General features: G+C 38.6%; 1 protein-coding gene across 3 annotated transcripts in view; it reads right to left on the bottom strand.

Moving 5' to 3' along the window:
• Positions 1 to 14,888, bottom strand: part of MYO1B (myosin IB) — a 185,902-nt gene that overhangs the window by 44,576 nt on the left and 126,438 nt on the right. For all 3 annotated transcript variants that reach the window (XM_061185944.1, XM_061185927.1, XM_061185935.1), the window contains exons 8-13: positions 14,361 to 14,459; positions 12,793 to 12,896; positions 11,201 to 11,348; positions 10,809 to 10,927; positions 5,262 to 5,348; positions 4,421 to 4,486 (exon numbers count right to left, since the gene is read on the bottom strand). In XM_061185944.1, coding sequence (XP_061041927.1) covers positions 4,421 to 4,486; positions 5,262 to 5,348; positions 10,809 to 10,927; positions 11,201 to 11,348; positions 12,793 to 12,896; positions 14,361 to 14,459 — 623 coding nt within the window. The remainder of the gene's footprint in view (positions 1 to 4,420; positions 4,487 to 5,261; positions 5,349 to 10,808; positions 10,928 to 11,200; positions 11,349 to 12,792; positions 12,897 to 14,360; positions 14,460 to 14,888) is intronic.

Here is a 14,888-nt window from a genome sequence, read left to right as displayed (position 1 = left end):
AATCAATTTAGATTGTCCAACACTGTTTTGAATTTAATTTCACTTTTTAAAAGAATAGCACTTGTTATTTTATGGAGATGCTATAAATATTCCTCAGAGATCTAAGGCCATGTTTTCAGTTATAAGAATATCCAAACTGAATTGTGTAGAATTGGAGTATCTGGATTATAATTCTCTTCCTTTGCAAAACTGGATATGTTCTACCAGGATTCATAGCTAGATTTTTCTCCTCAATGAACTTTAATTCACTTCACCTTATTTTCGGTATCAATGTTCCACTAATCTGTTTTCTAAACTGACATCAGCTTACATGCGGCCAGCAAGGCAAAGCTATTCACCCAGCTGGCACTGGAATGTTTTGCAGTCAAATGCATGTGTCATCATCCCATGGTTTAACGCATCAGTTTCCCTCTTCCGTTTAGAGACAGACTAAAGTAAATGAAAGGTTTCCACCAGCTCAGCTGAAAAACGTTCTCATGGGAACCGTCAGTAGGGTCAAGAGGCAGAATTAGAAACATTCAAACAAATTTCTTCTAGTGTCCTGTCCAATTTTTAAAGTGATGCCCAGGGCTCTCCAAAAGGCAGGATCTTAATTCCTGCAGTCAATTTTCACTGAAGAAGAAAGGCAGAATTTTCTCTATAATCTATCAGTTTATTTTCACTTGAGTGGACAATATCATAGAAATTTTCATTTTTGCATTGATGTGGATTCTGAATACTTCCTCTTGAGTCATACTCTGAGCCCTTGTACTTCAGCTTATGGTACTTTTAAGTCCTTAATTATCTGGGTTCCTAGGTTCAACCCTATGAGCTTTGACATTTCAATGTGTTCCAATTTTGCTGAGAATCCAGGAAAATGTATGATAGCATCTGGGGTATTTATGTGAATAAATTAAAAGAAAAAAAAAACCTTTCTACTTCCGTATCAAAAAGCAGGTAAAAGTATCTTAAAAGTGCCCAACCAAATCTCTACTCTGCCTTCCCCCCAAATAAGTTTATTTATAAAATAAATAATACAGAAATAGATTATTGAAAATCAAGATGTTTGGGAGATTAACTGAGAAGGTTTAGACAGGAAAATGGAGAGAACAATTAACTATCATGAAAAAAAAATCCGAATTCTCACAAGAAACTGGGGAAAAAAACCCCAAAACATTTATTGCATGGAGAAGGAAAACTAACTTCTAAAGATTTTATGGCCATCATAAGATTTGCTGTAGACATATGACTGGTTGGATTTGGCCTTGGCTGAAAGGTCTGCTTAAAAAGAGTAAAAATGTAACCTGCTTGGTTTTAGGAATATTATATATACACAGATTAGGTTTAGGTTAAGACGAACTGTGGGTGATGTAGGATGTTTTACAAGGGCATCTCATGCAGAGGTCAAACGGCAAGAACACCACATATGTTTGGAATTTACGCTGAAGATTCCCATTTACAAGAGCAGTTGGTCTCAACCTTGACGGCACACTGGAACTACCTGGGAGCTTTAAAATACTGCTGCTCGGGCCGCACACCCTGAGGTTCTGATTTATTGGTCTGGGGTGTGGCCCAGACAGCTGAATTTTCAAAAGATCCCCAGGTGATTCCAACATGCAGCTAAGTTTGAGAAGTACTGAACTGGAGTGTATTCTTCTGAAGAAAGGAAGAAGACTATTTAGAAACATAATGCAAGCATCTTCATGAAGTCCATAACTGTAACAATATTGAGAAAAATGGTGATATAACTTGCAGAAGGAAAGGATGTTCAGAAAGACAGACTTGTAGAGAAACTTGAATTAACCATAAGTGAAAAATATTCCTGGATTGCTAAAGGGTGTTTCACTTAGTGCCAGGTTACAGGATGTTTCCACTTGGAACATCTAAATTCTGTTCTGATTAGGTCTGTAGCAAACACTTTTAAAAAGTAATCTAGGGCTTCCCTGGTGGCGCAGTGGTTGAGAATCTGCCTGCCAATGCAGGGGACACGGGTTCGAGCCCTGGTCTGGGAAGATCCCACATGCCGCGGAGCAACTGGGCCTGTGAGCCACAACTACTGAGCCTGCGCATCTGGAGCCTGTGCTCCGCAACAAGAGAGGCCGCGATAGTGAAGAGGCCCGCGCACCGCGAATGAAGAGTGGCCCCCGCTTGCCGCAACTAGAGAAAGCCCTCGCAGAGAAACGAAGACCCAACACAGCCAAAAATAAATAAATAAATAAATAGATAGATAGATAAGATAGTAATCTAGTTTCCTGATTAGAGCTTCCTACCAAACAGGATGTGTCCTCAGCTGGCAACAGAACCACCATCTTAGGGCCAACACCATAAGCTCCATGCAGGCAAGGAACATCTTTGCCTTGCTTACCACTGGCACCTGGCTCATAGTAGGCACTGAATAAATACTGGGGCAATGACTCTCTCACTTATACATGGTCCAATTGCTCATGAGGTTTAACTCAGTTCCCTGAGGGCTGTGGGTGTCTCTCTTCCCATGGCTAATTAGATCTTACTGGAAGATGAAGCCAAGCCAATGCCCCATTATGACCCCATTATCCTATAAAAAAAACGTTTCCATGTATTGTGACATGATATTAAGCACCTGCCCACTGACAAGGATCAACAAATTTTTTTCTGGCAAAATAAAAATAAAATCAGTTTCTTTGATTTTAGAAATATCATTGAATACATCTTTTTTCCCCCCCTAACTTTCTAGTGAGATCTCTGCTTTTGCCCTATTCCTGAAACACCTAAATAAAGATCAGCAATATGCCAGGTAAGAAATCTCTTTCCCTGCCAACTGTAAAGAATGACTTTAGCATTTAGTGCCCATTTAGGACAGGAACCTGAGGTCTTGCTAGAAAGAAACTAATTTTAGCACCATGACTTCTGAGTCTACTCCAGCAATCCTCCTAACTCACAAATCTCAAATTCTTCCTCTTACCAAGGGACTGGAAGATTTCCTTTCCAGAGTCTGCTAAAGGGACACCAATATAAGCAGACACTGTGCTGAAGGGGAGTTTTCCAGGGCAGCACGAAGCACAGGTGTCTCCCACACTCTGCTACCAGCACACAGATGAACTCTGGGAAGGCTCCCCACGCTGCCCAGGAGCTTAGAATGATGCCAAACGTGCAGAAATAGGGAGCATCAGAGACTTAAAGCATTTGGGTTTTTTCCTTATTTCCAGATACTGGGAACCATGTGAGTTTGGGGAGAAAAGAGAAGAAAAGCCCTGTAGAAGGCCTTTTATTATTTATCAAGGCGGCCTACGATTTAGATCCTGAGTCTGACATTTAGTAGCCATGTAACCTTGAGATAGTTACTTGACCTTCAAAGCCTCACTTCTTCTATAAAATAAAAATAATAATAGCAGCTACTTCATGAGACTGTGGTGGCAATTAAATCAGACAACATACATAACCCCACAATCCTTGCATATAGTCAGCCCTCAATAATTATTTACCGCTAGCTATTAAATATGGGACATGGTAAAGCAAGGAGCAGGCGCTATCCCCAAAATAAATGTTATAAGAAAAAGGCATTTACTAGGAAGGCCTGGCCGAGCTGCAGGAAATGGGCTGTTTTTTCTATGACCCTGTGAACCTGATAACTTGAAACATGTAAATTCTTTGGGTGGTCATTCTGGGTAGGGCCGGGTTGTTTAAAGGAATTCACAAGTTACTTATGGGGAGAGTTAAGAAAGGAGAAGCCTGATCTACTCGTTATTTTCCTGAATCAAACTGAAGTACCACTGCTAAAAGTGAGAATAAGAGTTTTAAAAGCTCCTTAAAACAGCTTCTAAATGTCAAAGTTAGCAAGGGGGTGAACAGGAAATTCTAATATGTCTATAATGTTTAAATATTTAACTTGAAATAAGCATGGAGTCTTTTTTAAAATTTCATTATGAACTTCAGCAGAAATTCTTTTTCAACCTTTGCAGCGGAACTCATAAGATCACAGTTGTACGACACCTGGATAAGACCCAACAAATCATCTAATACAGAACCTCTCTGCCTGAGTCCAACAGAGATGAAGTGACCAGCTCTGGCCAGGCCATGAGCTCTGGCTCTCCCACTCCCGGATTTTTTCATGGCACCATCCTACCTCACTTTCAAGCAACCTACAAATGAACAAATGACTACAGACATAATGTCCGTATACCTTGTTGGAAATTTCACAGTAAGAATTTTGAATCTGCATCTCAGAAGTCAAGTACTAATACAAGGAAGTCTTTTTAAATAGCACTGTCTCCAAAATGCTGGATCTCAGCACTTAAAACACACACAAACACACACACACACACACACACTGTTACATCTTTACAAAAGTTATTTGTAGATTCAAACATTTAATTATATTAAATGTTGTCTATAGAATGAAGGATTTACTCTCCAAACTGTTCTACATTAACAAATACAAAAAAAAAAAAAAAAAGCAGCTCACCTCAAAAATTTCGAAGCCATAAATGTCCAAAACACCCATGACCTTCTTTCTCACTTTTGTTTGTGCCTTAAAAATAGTTCAAATTGAAGGGTTAACTTAAGCATGAAATATAACACTAAAAGCATACCAAGGAATATAGACATATATTACAAGTTAATTGTGTTTCAGACCTAGAAGAATATAATTTAGTTGTTTTTAAATGTATGAGGATGCTGGTATGGAATCTTCCAGAAATTTTAATAATAGATGACTTATTTAAAGAAGGCATGACTATGCCTTCTTTATTAGATACTTAATTATAAAAAAGAGATCACTGAATCTTACAACAGGTAGGGTCTTTCAAAATCCCCTAGTCCAATACCCTCATTTTACTGAAGAACATATTAGTAGCTAGAGAGGTCAAGTGACCTCTTCAGCCAAATGTGTACAACTAGTTAGTAGATCAGTCACAACCAGGACCTGGGATGCTGTCTCTCACAGTTACTCTGCAAATACCATTAAACTATTCACCAGTGAGATTTCTTATAACACACATGGCAAAACAAAATAGGTAGAACCACTGACAAATTTCAATCCTAAACAAATCCTTGTTTAGGATTGAAATTTGTCAGTGGTTCTACCTATTTTGTTTTCAAGGAACAATCCACTGAAACCTATTTTGAAACAATCCAAACAAATCCATTGTTTTCAAGGAACAATCCTTGAAACCTATTTTGTTTTCAAGGAACAATCTCTGTAAGTGGTAATCAATTACCTGATTATAAAATTAAAGTATCTTTAATGTGTATACTCTGAATACCATTTATTACAACTGATTTATTTATTTATAGAGATTCAGTACCTTAATGCTTTCATTAATTCGATTTACCAACCATGAAAACAACCTGCTGTAGAGGTTTTTAGCCAGAGCATCACGGGCATAATAAGCCTATTAAAAAGAAAAAGAAAAATGCAATACCCGCAATTACCACAATGCTTAATTTCAATAAAATAATGAAGTTTTTAAAAAGATATTGAAAGCTCTTTTATTTCAAATTTCTTTTCAAGAGCGTTTTTATTGTACTCTGGATCAACAGTCAAGCCATTAAGAAAATTGGGCAAATTGTTTATACCCAGTTATTATACGTTTTCACATCCCAGGAAATTAATTTTAAATATTGCAAAAGCTTTCGCCACAAAGATATTAATCTCAATGTTATGGAACAGAGAAAAATCACAGGCAATTTAGAAGTTCAACAACAGGGGCAGAGTAAAATAAATAAATAAGCACCTATTGGACGGGAAGTTACACAGTCACCACAGAATGATAGTTATAAAAATTAGATAATGAAATGAAAAATCCTTGTTATGTTTTGTGACAATAAAAAATTATATATTTATTATAATATCAACTATTTTCTTTAAGCTACTACATGTAGGAAACTCAAAAGGATATACATTAAAATGGTTTTGACTGATGGGATCTGTAAATATTTTTCGTCATTCAATCTTCTGAGCATTCAAAAAAAATCTTTCGTAATAATCAGTAAAACAATATATTGTTGGATAATACTTTGTACAATAAAAATAGAGCCCTTTTACTTGCTTATCTATTTGTTTGAAAGCTGTTCATAGCTACTTGACAAAGAAGAGGTAGAAGACATATATGTCTCTCTGACCTTGACTTAGAATGCAAAGGCTGGAGGAAAGTTGGGTTTGGTCAGGAGAACCTAATAGCCCTTAAACATATAGGGTGCCGAGGGTGTGCAGGAAGTACTAATTATGTGTCTGAAACCAGTGCTCCGGGGGAGGCCTGGAGATGGGCGGCAGCAGCCCAAAAAGTAACGGGCCCCAGGGGAGGAAAGAAGAGGTTATGCTGCTGTTTTCAACACTGGACATATGTGTGTGTTTCATTGCTTATACGTAGAAAGTTGGGCATTACAGTTAAAGTAAACCATTATATTTTTATTTCATAAAGAACACAATTTATTGGATTATGTGAAAATTCTTTCTCTGCAATTCTTCCTAAATGAAGTGTAACAATTTTAAAAACAGACTCACTCCTCTGTTGCAAGCAATGTACTGCAGCTGGAAAGAGAGTACCTTTTCCCTTCATCTGATACTTCCGTGCTAATCCCAAACCTTGCTCCCTAAGTCTCAGGCAGCTACTCCAATGAAGGTTAGAAAATCCACCCAGAAGTTGGTAAAAAATAGAGCCTGACTGTCCAATGCTATACATGGACATGGAGGGGGGTGGGAGAGTGGGTAAATAATTCCACAGCAGAAAATGTATGTAAAATGCTGAAACAAAGAAAGAAGCCTTAATTAAGATGGATACCCTTTTTCCAATACCCCTTCTTCTAGTTTTTATTTTCTTGAAATAGATAATTTAAGTGTCTAGAGCAGTGCCTGGCACATAGTAAGTCTACAGGTATGCTTATAATTATGATTTTTGAAGTATCCTCATTCTCTACTACTGCCTCATGAGACTAAATAATTCTTTCTTAATCCTTTCCTTTCTTCTTGTAAATTCAAGTTATCTCCAAACACTACTTATTTGTAAACAGACCCTATTTCATCATCACGTCATCCAGCCTTCTTACTTGTATGCTATCTGCTTCCAACAAACCACCATTTCAGTATGCAACTGAACTAATAGTGACAACTTATTCTGGTAAACGGCTTTACAATTTTTAAAGTGTATCCACAGCCAATATTAATCTTCCTTGCTTCCTTCAAATACTTATTCCAGAAGTCTCAAACTCAGATGCTTTCAGGGACTGAACAATAGAAATGAATGGGAAATAGTGGGATCTTTGGGGGCTGGAGACTGCATTCCAGGTTAAAGGCACTCAACTTCAAAATTTAAAAAGCAAGCTAACAAAACAGAAAAACCAAAAAACTACCCTTTCCTCAAATATTCATCAAATAAAATATGCCTATTGAGCTACATCTGGCCACAGGGGCTGTCACTTTGCTACCTGTAACTTCTTGAGTCTGATTCATGCCACCTAATCTCCACAATAATATCCTCCAAAGTAAGGGCAGGAAGGGTTACTCCCATTTAAGGATCACGAATAAGGTGTGTAGAAATGAGGGAAGACACCGAGGATGCTGACTTGCCATCTCAGATTCTAAGCACAAATGAAAAGACTGAGTTTCTGCAGCTGATGAAGCTCTTAGAGAAAGATCCCAGGTGGAATTGCTTCCGTGATGACCACTATCAGGCATGGCCCAGGTCAGTATGGTAACTGGAGACACAGAGATGCACAGATGTGGGGTCCGCCCTCCGGGAGCTTACAGCAGAATGCGGGAGGTCAAACCAAGGAGTCAAACAATCAAAGGGCAGGTTCCAAGGGAGTTTGCAGGAGAAAAAGGAGTTCAGGGAAGGAAGATTCTGGGGCCTATGTGATCAAGGAAGGCTTTCTGGATGAGGTGCAATTGAAGGACCATTTAGACAGCAGAAGGAATTAGCAATGACATGAGCATGGGGGATAAGCAGGAGCAAAGGGTTAGGGCTAGGTAAAATAAGGTAAAAATAAGCATGGCATTTAGAGAACCAGCAGGGAATCAACTGAGAGAAGTCATTTTGGGTTAGATGACAGAGGACCTTGGAAGCCAAGGAGGGAGTATGTGGTAGAAGCTGAATAGTAACTCTGCCTTGAGTTTCTGTTATTTCAATGTTAGTCATTCTATCTGGGGAAAGATCTAAATGCCTTGAGGAAAATGAGGCATGGGGCAATAAAGATGATAATGGGGCCCAAGAATTGAAGCTATGAGGAAAAGTTAATAGAACAAATCACATCTCATAAGAATCAAAATATTCTAGGCAATAAGATCGGTAGAAACAAATACTCTGAACCCTACATTAAAAAAAAAAAAACTTGAAAAAGGAGCTGAATAATCAAAGATCTGAAGCCAAACTCTTTTATGCCAAAGGTTAAAAGAATGTGGAAAAGTTTTACCGAGTGATGCAAGGTGACTCAAGCTTATAAAAGTAAGAGGCACCTGGGCCTGGTTTCTGTAGAGGATGATTAAAAAGCAAGAGTAAAACACACAATAAAAACAGACAAAAATATATCCATATACATATCCCATATATATCCACATATATTCCATATATATATGAAATATTCCTAAAGGGCCTCTTAGATGTTTTCTCATCGCATCACTATGTACTTCACAATCCCCACTCTGGCTACTGAAATGTTCTCAAAATGTGACTTCTGGATGGACCACAGTGGCAGCAGCATCACCTCTGAACTTGTTAGAAATGCAAATTCTTCGGTCCTACCACAAACCTACTGAAGCAAACACTCTGGGGGTATAGCCTGCAAACCGTGTTTAAGAAACCCTCCAGGTGATTCTGATGCACCCTCAAGTTTGAGAACCACTGCTGCAGATGCACCACTCGGACACCAAACGTAACCCTTTCAGCCATGTTGCTTTGAATCCTCTTCACATATCTAAAGCCATAGCCAAGCCTGATCAACCCTTTTCCTGATATGTACTCCAAACCTGGCTCCTCTCACTGTTTTCTTTTTGAAATGCCATTTGACCCATTCTTTATACATCTAAATCCTTCAAAATCTGGCTCAGAAACTATCTGCTCCGAAAGTCCTTTTTAATCCCTTATGTTCCTACTAACAGTCTACATGGGGGCTTGTGCTGTGCAGGCTCTCAACAAACTTTTCTTGATGAGGTAAGTGACTCACCATCTGACTTTGAATGAGTGAGGGGGACGGGGACAGACGTGACGGCAGTAGTAGTAACTTAGGAAGAAGGACACACAACAGTTATAGCTAGAAACTTTATGTATACATCAAACTTACATATGCATAAAGGTACAGTATTTCCATAACCAAAATCCCTCACCTAAAATAAGAAATCAAAGTTGAAAGAAAGTTAAAGGCGTGTAGGCATTCTTGGGTTAGTAGGAAAGACTAGGCCAGAGCAGCAGAGAGAAAGATTAAACCCACTCTACTGTCTTAAGCTTAAGGCTACTTGCAAGGAGGATGAGAATACAGTTGGACAAAATAGGCCTGAGTGGGAAAAGTCCTGAATTAGTCATTTAATTCTAGCCCAGATCAGCACTGACTGGTGGGACAATGTCTAAGCCATAGAACAAAGGGTTTACACTGAAAGGGTCTCCACAAGCTCCTAGGTATACATGCATGCATGTATACATCTGTTCATCCATTTTGAACCAAAGGAGAGAAGACAAAAGCAACTCAGATTTGTGTCTTAGAAAGATTTCATTGGCCTAAGCATGGAGGGTGAAGGGGGAAGAGTCAGAAAGGCAGCGAGGCCAGTTTGGCCTCTTGACCACAGCCAGCTTCCCCCACTGCCTTCTGCAAATCAATAAGTGGCAATTCCATTTTCCTAGTTGCTTGGGCCAAAAATGTTGAGGGTCATCCTTGACTCTTCTCTTTCTTTCATATCACACATATCAAGGCATCAGCAAGTCCTGTTGTCTCCACTTTCAAAACATATCCAGATGTGACCACTTCTTGTTCCACTGCCACCACCTGGTTCAAAAGCCACCGTCATCTCTGGGTTAGCACACAACTGTGTGCTCTCCTGTGCTATGAATGTCTGTGTCCTCTCACCCCCAAACCCATATTGTTGAAGCCCTACTCCCTAATGCGATGGTATTTGGAGGTGGGGCCTTTAGATTTAGATTAGATTAGATTTAGATGTGGTCATGAGGGTGGAGTCCCCATGATGGGACTGGTACCCTTATAAGAGGATGAAGACATCAAAGCTCACTTGCTTGCTCTCTCTGCCATGTGAGGATACAGTAAGAAGGTAGCTGTCTGTAAATCAAGAAGATGGCCCTTACCAAGAATTCGACCGTGTTGGCACCCTGATCCCAGGCTTCTAGCCTCCAGAACTGAGAGAAATAAATGTTTTTTGCTTAAGCCACCCAGTCTACAGTATGCTGTTATAGCAGCCAAAGTGACTAAGACACCCGTCTGTCCCCTACACTATGCTCTCTACATTGCAGCCAGAATGACTCCTTAAAATGCAAGGCAGATCATACCACCCATACTCAAAACTCTCCAGCCACTTCTCAGCTCACTCAACTTCTCTGCTCCCAACACTATGGATCTCCCTTACTTTGCTCTACTTTTTTCTCTTTGTCTCCTGCACTTACCACCTGCTAGCGTGCTATATAAATTTATTTATTAGGTCCACTGCTTTGTCTGGCTCCTTCTGCCAAAATTTTAAGCTCCATATGGGCAGGGATCTTTATCTGTTTTAGTTTACCCTGTGTCCCTAGTGCCTAGAACGATGCCTACAAAACAGCATGACAGTTAATAGCCTAAAAAATAAAATTTTTGTTTCCACTTATATAAAAATACCACAGACTTTAAAAACTCCCTTCCAGACATTATGTTTCACCCACCTGAGCCACGTTCAGTGTAGTTGAAACTTTCTCTTGCTTGGCCTCAACTGTTCGGAAACTGAAGGCTCGTTCTAGGACTGACTGGTCAATGCCGGTCAGCTCGCAAATTTCTTTTAACTCTGTTGTGCGGGAATGGACAAAGAGTGACTGCATATCTGCTGCTCATAATCACTTTCAAGGCTTACACTGTTCTTTCTAAATCGTTTTCAAACCCAACAGTGTAAAATATATAAATCAAAAGACTTCAGACTGAGCTGTAATTATGTTTCTGCTCGATTTCACTAGAAAGCTTTTTCAACTCACTGAAAAGCAAGTTTTACTTTCTATATTAAAAACTGGGCAGAAGTTCAAAGCCAGTTTTGCTAAACAGGGTCTGTCCTCTGCTGACTTACCGTTTTTATCTTTGATCTTGCTTTCATCTAAGCCATTCACTCGTGATTCGGGCTTGAACTCGATGTTCCCCAGCTTCAACACCGCGGCCACCACCTCCAACACGGACTCAACTTCGTGGTCCATGAAACCCACAATCTGCATGGCATTCTGGGGAGGGGGGGAAAGCACCTGTTTTCTTCCTGTAGCTCTTTATTATTTTTAAAAAATAAATCATATAACAGATTCATCTCTGAAAAATAACAAAAATAACAACAACAACAAAAAGACAAAGTGTCCTGGAATAAACTTTCCAAAAGACAAACCTATTAAGAGACCTGAAATAGCACCAATGTGGGGCTCTATCTTGTTCAGCGGCTTCAAGCTCTGATTCAAGGAGCCCTGGGGTACTTCACGGGCTGTGGCAAAGGGGGCATGTAAAGAGGAAGATAGAGGGAGAGAAGGCTGAGAGCTGAGCCCTGGGTGCCCACTCTGACTCCAAACAAACAGCTTTCATAACCCCCTACAAAAAAAAACCTCTTCATTTATTTTACATACAAGAAAAACTGTGGTTTGCAAAGGTGAAGCGCCTGATTCCACGAACTATGGATAACACAGAACATTCGTCCAGTCATAAATTTTTATTCAGTGCCAATGATTTGCCAGGCAAAGCAGTTATGGAACTGGTCCTGAACTGAAGTCTTAAAATCATGTCCAGGAGTCAACAGGTTTCCGTAAGAGGATGTTGAGACAATTTTAAAAAATGATACTCTTAATAAATGCTTTCTTGTTAAGAATAGCCCAGCTTGCTTGCTTCCTTATTTACTTTATCTCTCTCTCTCTATCTACCTATCTGTCTGTCTAAATATTTATAGTGACTAGGTTACATAGTAAGGGGAGTGCTGTAAGATTTTTTGTTCTAGAAAATGTCGAACATATATAAAAGTCTAAAGAGCAGGAAAAGAACCCCATGTTATTTTCACTCACCCCCAAAGATGAACTGATTCCAGTCTTGTTTTACCTGTAATCCAACCTATTCCCCCATCACCACTATCACAGCTCTCTCATTTGGAAGTAACAGTTATCAGATCATGTCCTAGTAGAAGTAATTTTCCAAGTGTCTCATAAACATAGAATGTAGAATATAATTTAAAATAATTTCTTTTCTAATGAACACAAATGCTAATTATTCTGGTTTATGCATGATTTTTTTGAAAACTGTATATAAACATGACTTTCTGTCTGAAAAATAGATTTGACTTAACATGATTGTAGGACAGGTTTACATGTGGAATTTAACTACTGAGTTTGGCTATAAAGACATTTGGAATTTCAGTACAATATTAAAAGTTAAACCCCAAGATAATATAATAAGAAAGCTCCTTTTGACAAACAGTAAAACTGCGTGCTCCAGTAAAACATGGCCTTCTCGATATTGTAGGATTTTTGAGCTAGTAAAAAATCAAGCTAATAAAAATAAAACAAATTCTTCTATAATTCTAAAACCTTAGGGAGCATGAGTCATACATCAAAGAAAAGTCAGAATTATTACCAATTCTGATTGAGCAATATAGTGTTACCCATTTTAAAGAGTAATAAGAGGGTTACATCTTACCCTAACGGTTCTGAAATTTGCTGCATCGTCCACTCCATTAACTTTGGCAGAGTCCAGACTCAGGTAATTATATCTGCTGAAATCCCGCTCAAGTTTAAGCTTATCTATTGAATCACACATACAAGTTTATAAGTTACTTCAACAAATCTAATCATCTTTAATATCTCATTCCCTTAACGCTTCAGATAAAAAGATTTCACACTATGCATTCAAGCAATAGAACAAAAATTGATACCCAAAGATCAGTAATATTTTTCTAAAATCACCTTTATCACCATTGTACATATTTCAAACTCTGGTTTTTTTACATGTATTCTTATCGAGACAGGTTCTTTCCAAACTTTGATAATATAAAGTATCTTCAACGTACCACTTCCTTATAACGTATGATGTCTGCCTAGTGATTCCCCCACTGTTGGACATTTGGATTTTCTCCAGTTTATAATAACAAATAAAGGACAGTGATAAATGTCTTCACACAAAATGTTTCTTTGGATTCTTTTGAATTATTTCATTGGGTATATTCCAAAAAGTGGTGCACCTGGGCGGTAGGCTCTGATCATTTTACGACTTATTCTTCTTTGCCAATTAGTCCCCCAGGAAGAAGTCCTCACTTTGAAGTGACACCCACAAGCTCTAAGCAGATCAGTGCCTGACAACTCTGCCAGCTTTATCCTCTTTAATAACTTTTGCTAATATATGTGTGGTGAACACTTCAGTGCTGTTTCAATTTACATTTGTCGATAATTAGTAAGGACGATTTTTTCCCCCAAGTGTGTTGACTTTCCATAGCTCTTCTTGTTTGAACTACTTGCTCAAAACTTTTCATCACTTAGCTATTGCCTATCCTGATGGACTTATATTAATTCTCTAAAATATCCAAAGGTCAGACTTTGATCTCTTGTATCAGTTGCAAATGTCTTCCCACTATTTTTAAATCGTCACTGAGCAATTTGTTTTTATAGAATTGTATTCATCTACTGCTCCCTGCTAATTTTTTCTCCCCAACTGGACTAATTATATTCTTCCATTTTATTTTTTAAATTGATGATGAGCCCCTCCCTCAACTTTTAGCTCTTTTAGCAAACCATATGAGACACGTCCCAGTACCTGGTGAGGTACTCCGGGGACAGATATCAAACAAAGACTGCAAGGTGGCAGAAGCCAACACATCGTGTTCTTCCCTTCAACCAGAATCATGGGAAAATTTTAAGAAGGAAGAGGAAAAGCGTATGGAACGCTTCTGCTTTGGAAAATGTTGCAAGAGTAAAAATTAAAACATAGAAACAGGGACTGGGGCTTCCCCAGTGGCACAGTGGTTAAGAATCCGCCTGCCACTGCAGGGGAGACGGGTTCGAGCCCTGGTCCGGCAAGATCCCACATGCCGCAGAGCAACTAAGCCCGTGAGCCACAACTACTGAGCCTGCGCGCCTAGAGCCCATGCTCTGCAACAAGAGAAGCCACCACAGTGAGAAGCCTGCACAGCACAACAAAGACCCAATGCAGCCAAAAATAAATAAAATAAAATAAAATTCTTAAAAAAAAAAAAAAAAGAAACAGGGACTTACTGAGGAGCTCTTCAGAGGCACCAGAAAGCAGCTGATAGAACACGTGGAAGTTTCTTTCACCTCTTGGCTGCTTAACAACACGAGATTTCTCTAAAAGATCTAAAGAGAAAAAGAATCAAATTCATAGTACAGTATTAGTTTCACTTTCAAATACACCATGCTTCTTTCTTTTCCCCCTCACTTTCTTTTTCATTTTCTGTTTTGTATTAATAAAATAATAACAGAAGCTATATTTTCGGTTCTACTTTCAGGAAGAAGCACAGCTCTAACTAAAACCACCAAATTAAACAAACCAGGTTCTTTTTGAACCATAGTGAATATGCAAAATAAGTTTAACAATACATTCGACAAGCTGATTAAAGACAATACAGCTTTTATAATAATATTCTCTTGATTTTATATAATATATGACATTAAGTTCTTCAATATGTAGTATTATAAATCTAAGCAAGGAAATGCAGCCAGTTAAGAATTCACTTAAGAGTTATAATGATAACAAGTTTGCATTTTTGATATCTGATTTTATGC

The sequence above is a fragment of the Eubalaena glacialis genome, chromosome 1 (genome assembly GCF_028564815.1).
Source record: "Eubalaena glacialis isolate mEubGla1 chromosome 1, mEubGla1.1.hap2.+ XY, whole genome shotgun sequence".
NCBI classification, from domain to species: domain Eukaryota; kingdom Metazoa; phylum Chordata; class Mammalia; order Artiodactyla; family Balaenidae; genus Eubalaena; species Eubalaena glacialis.
Note: the sequence above shows the minus strand (reverse complement) of the source record. Positions and strands in the feature narration are given on the sequence as shown.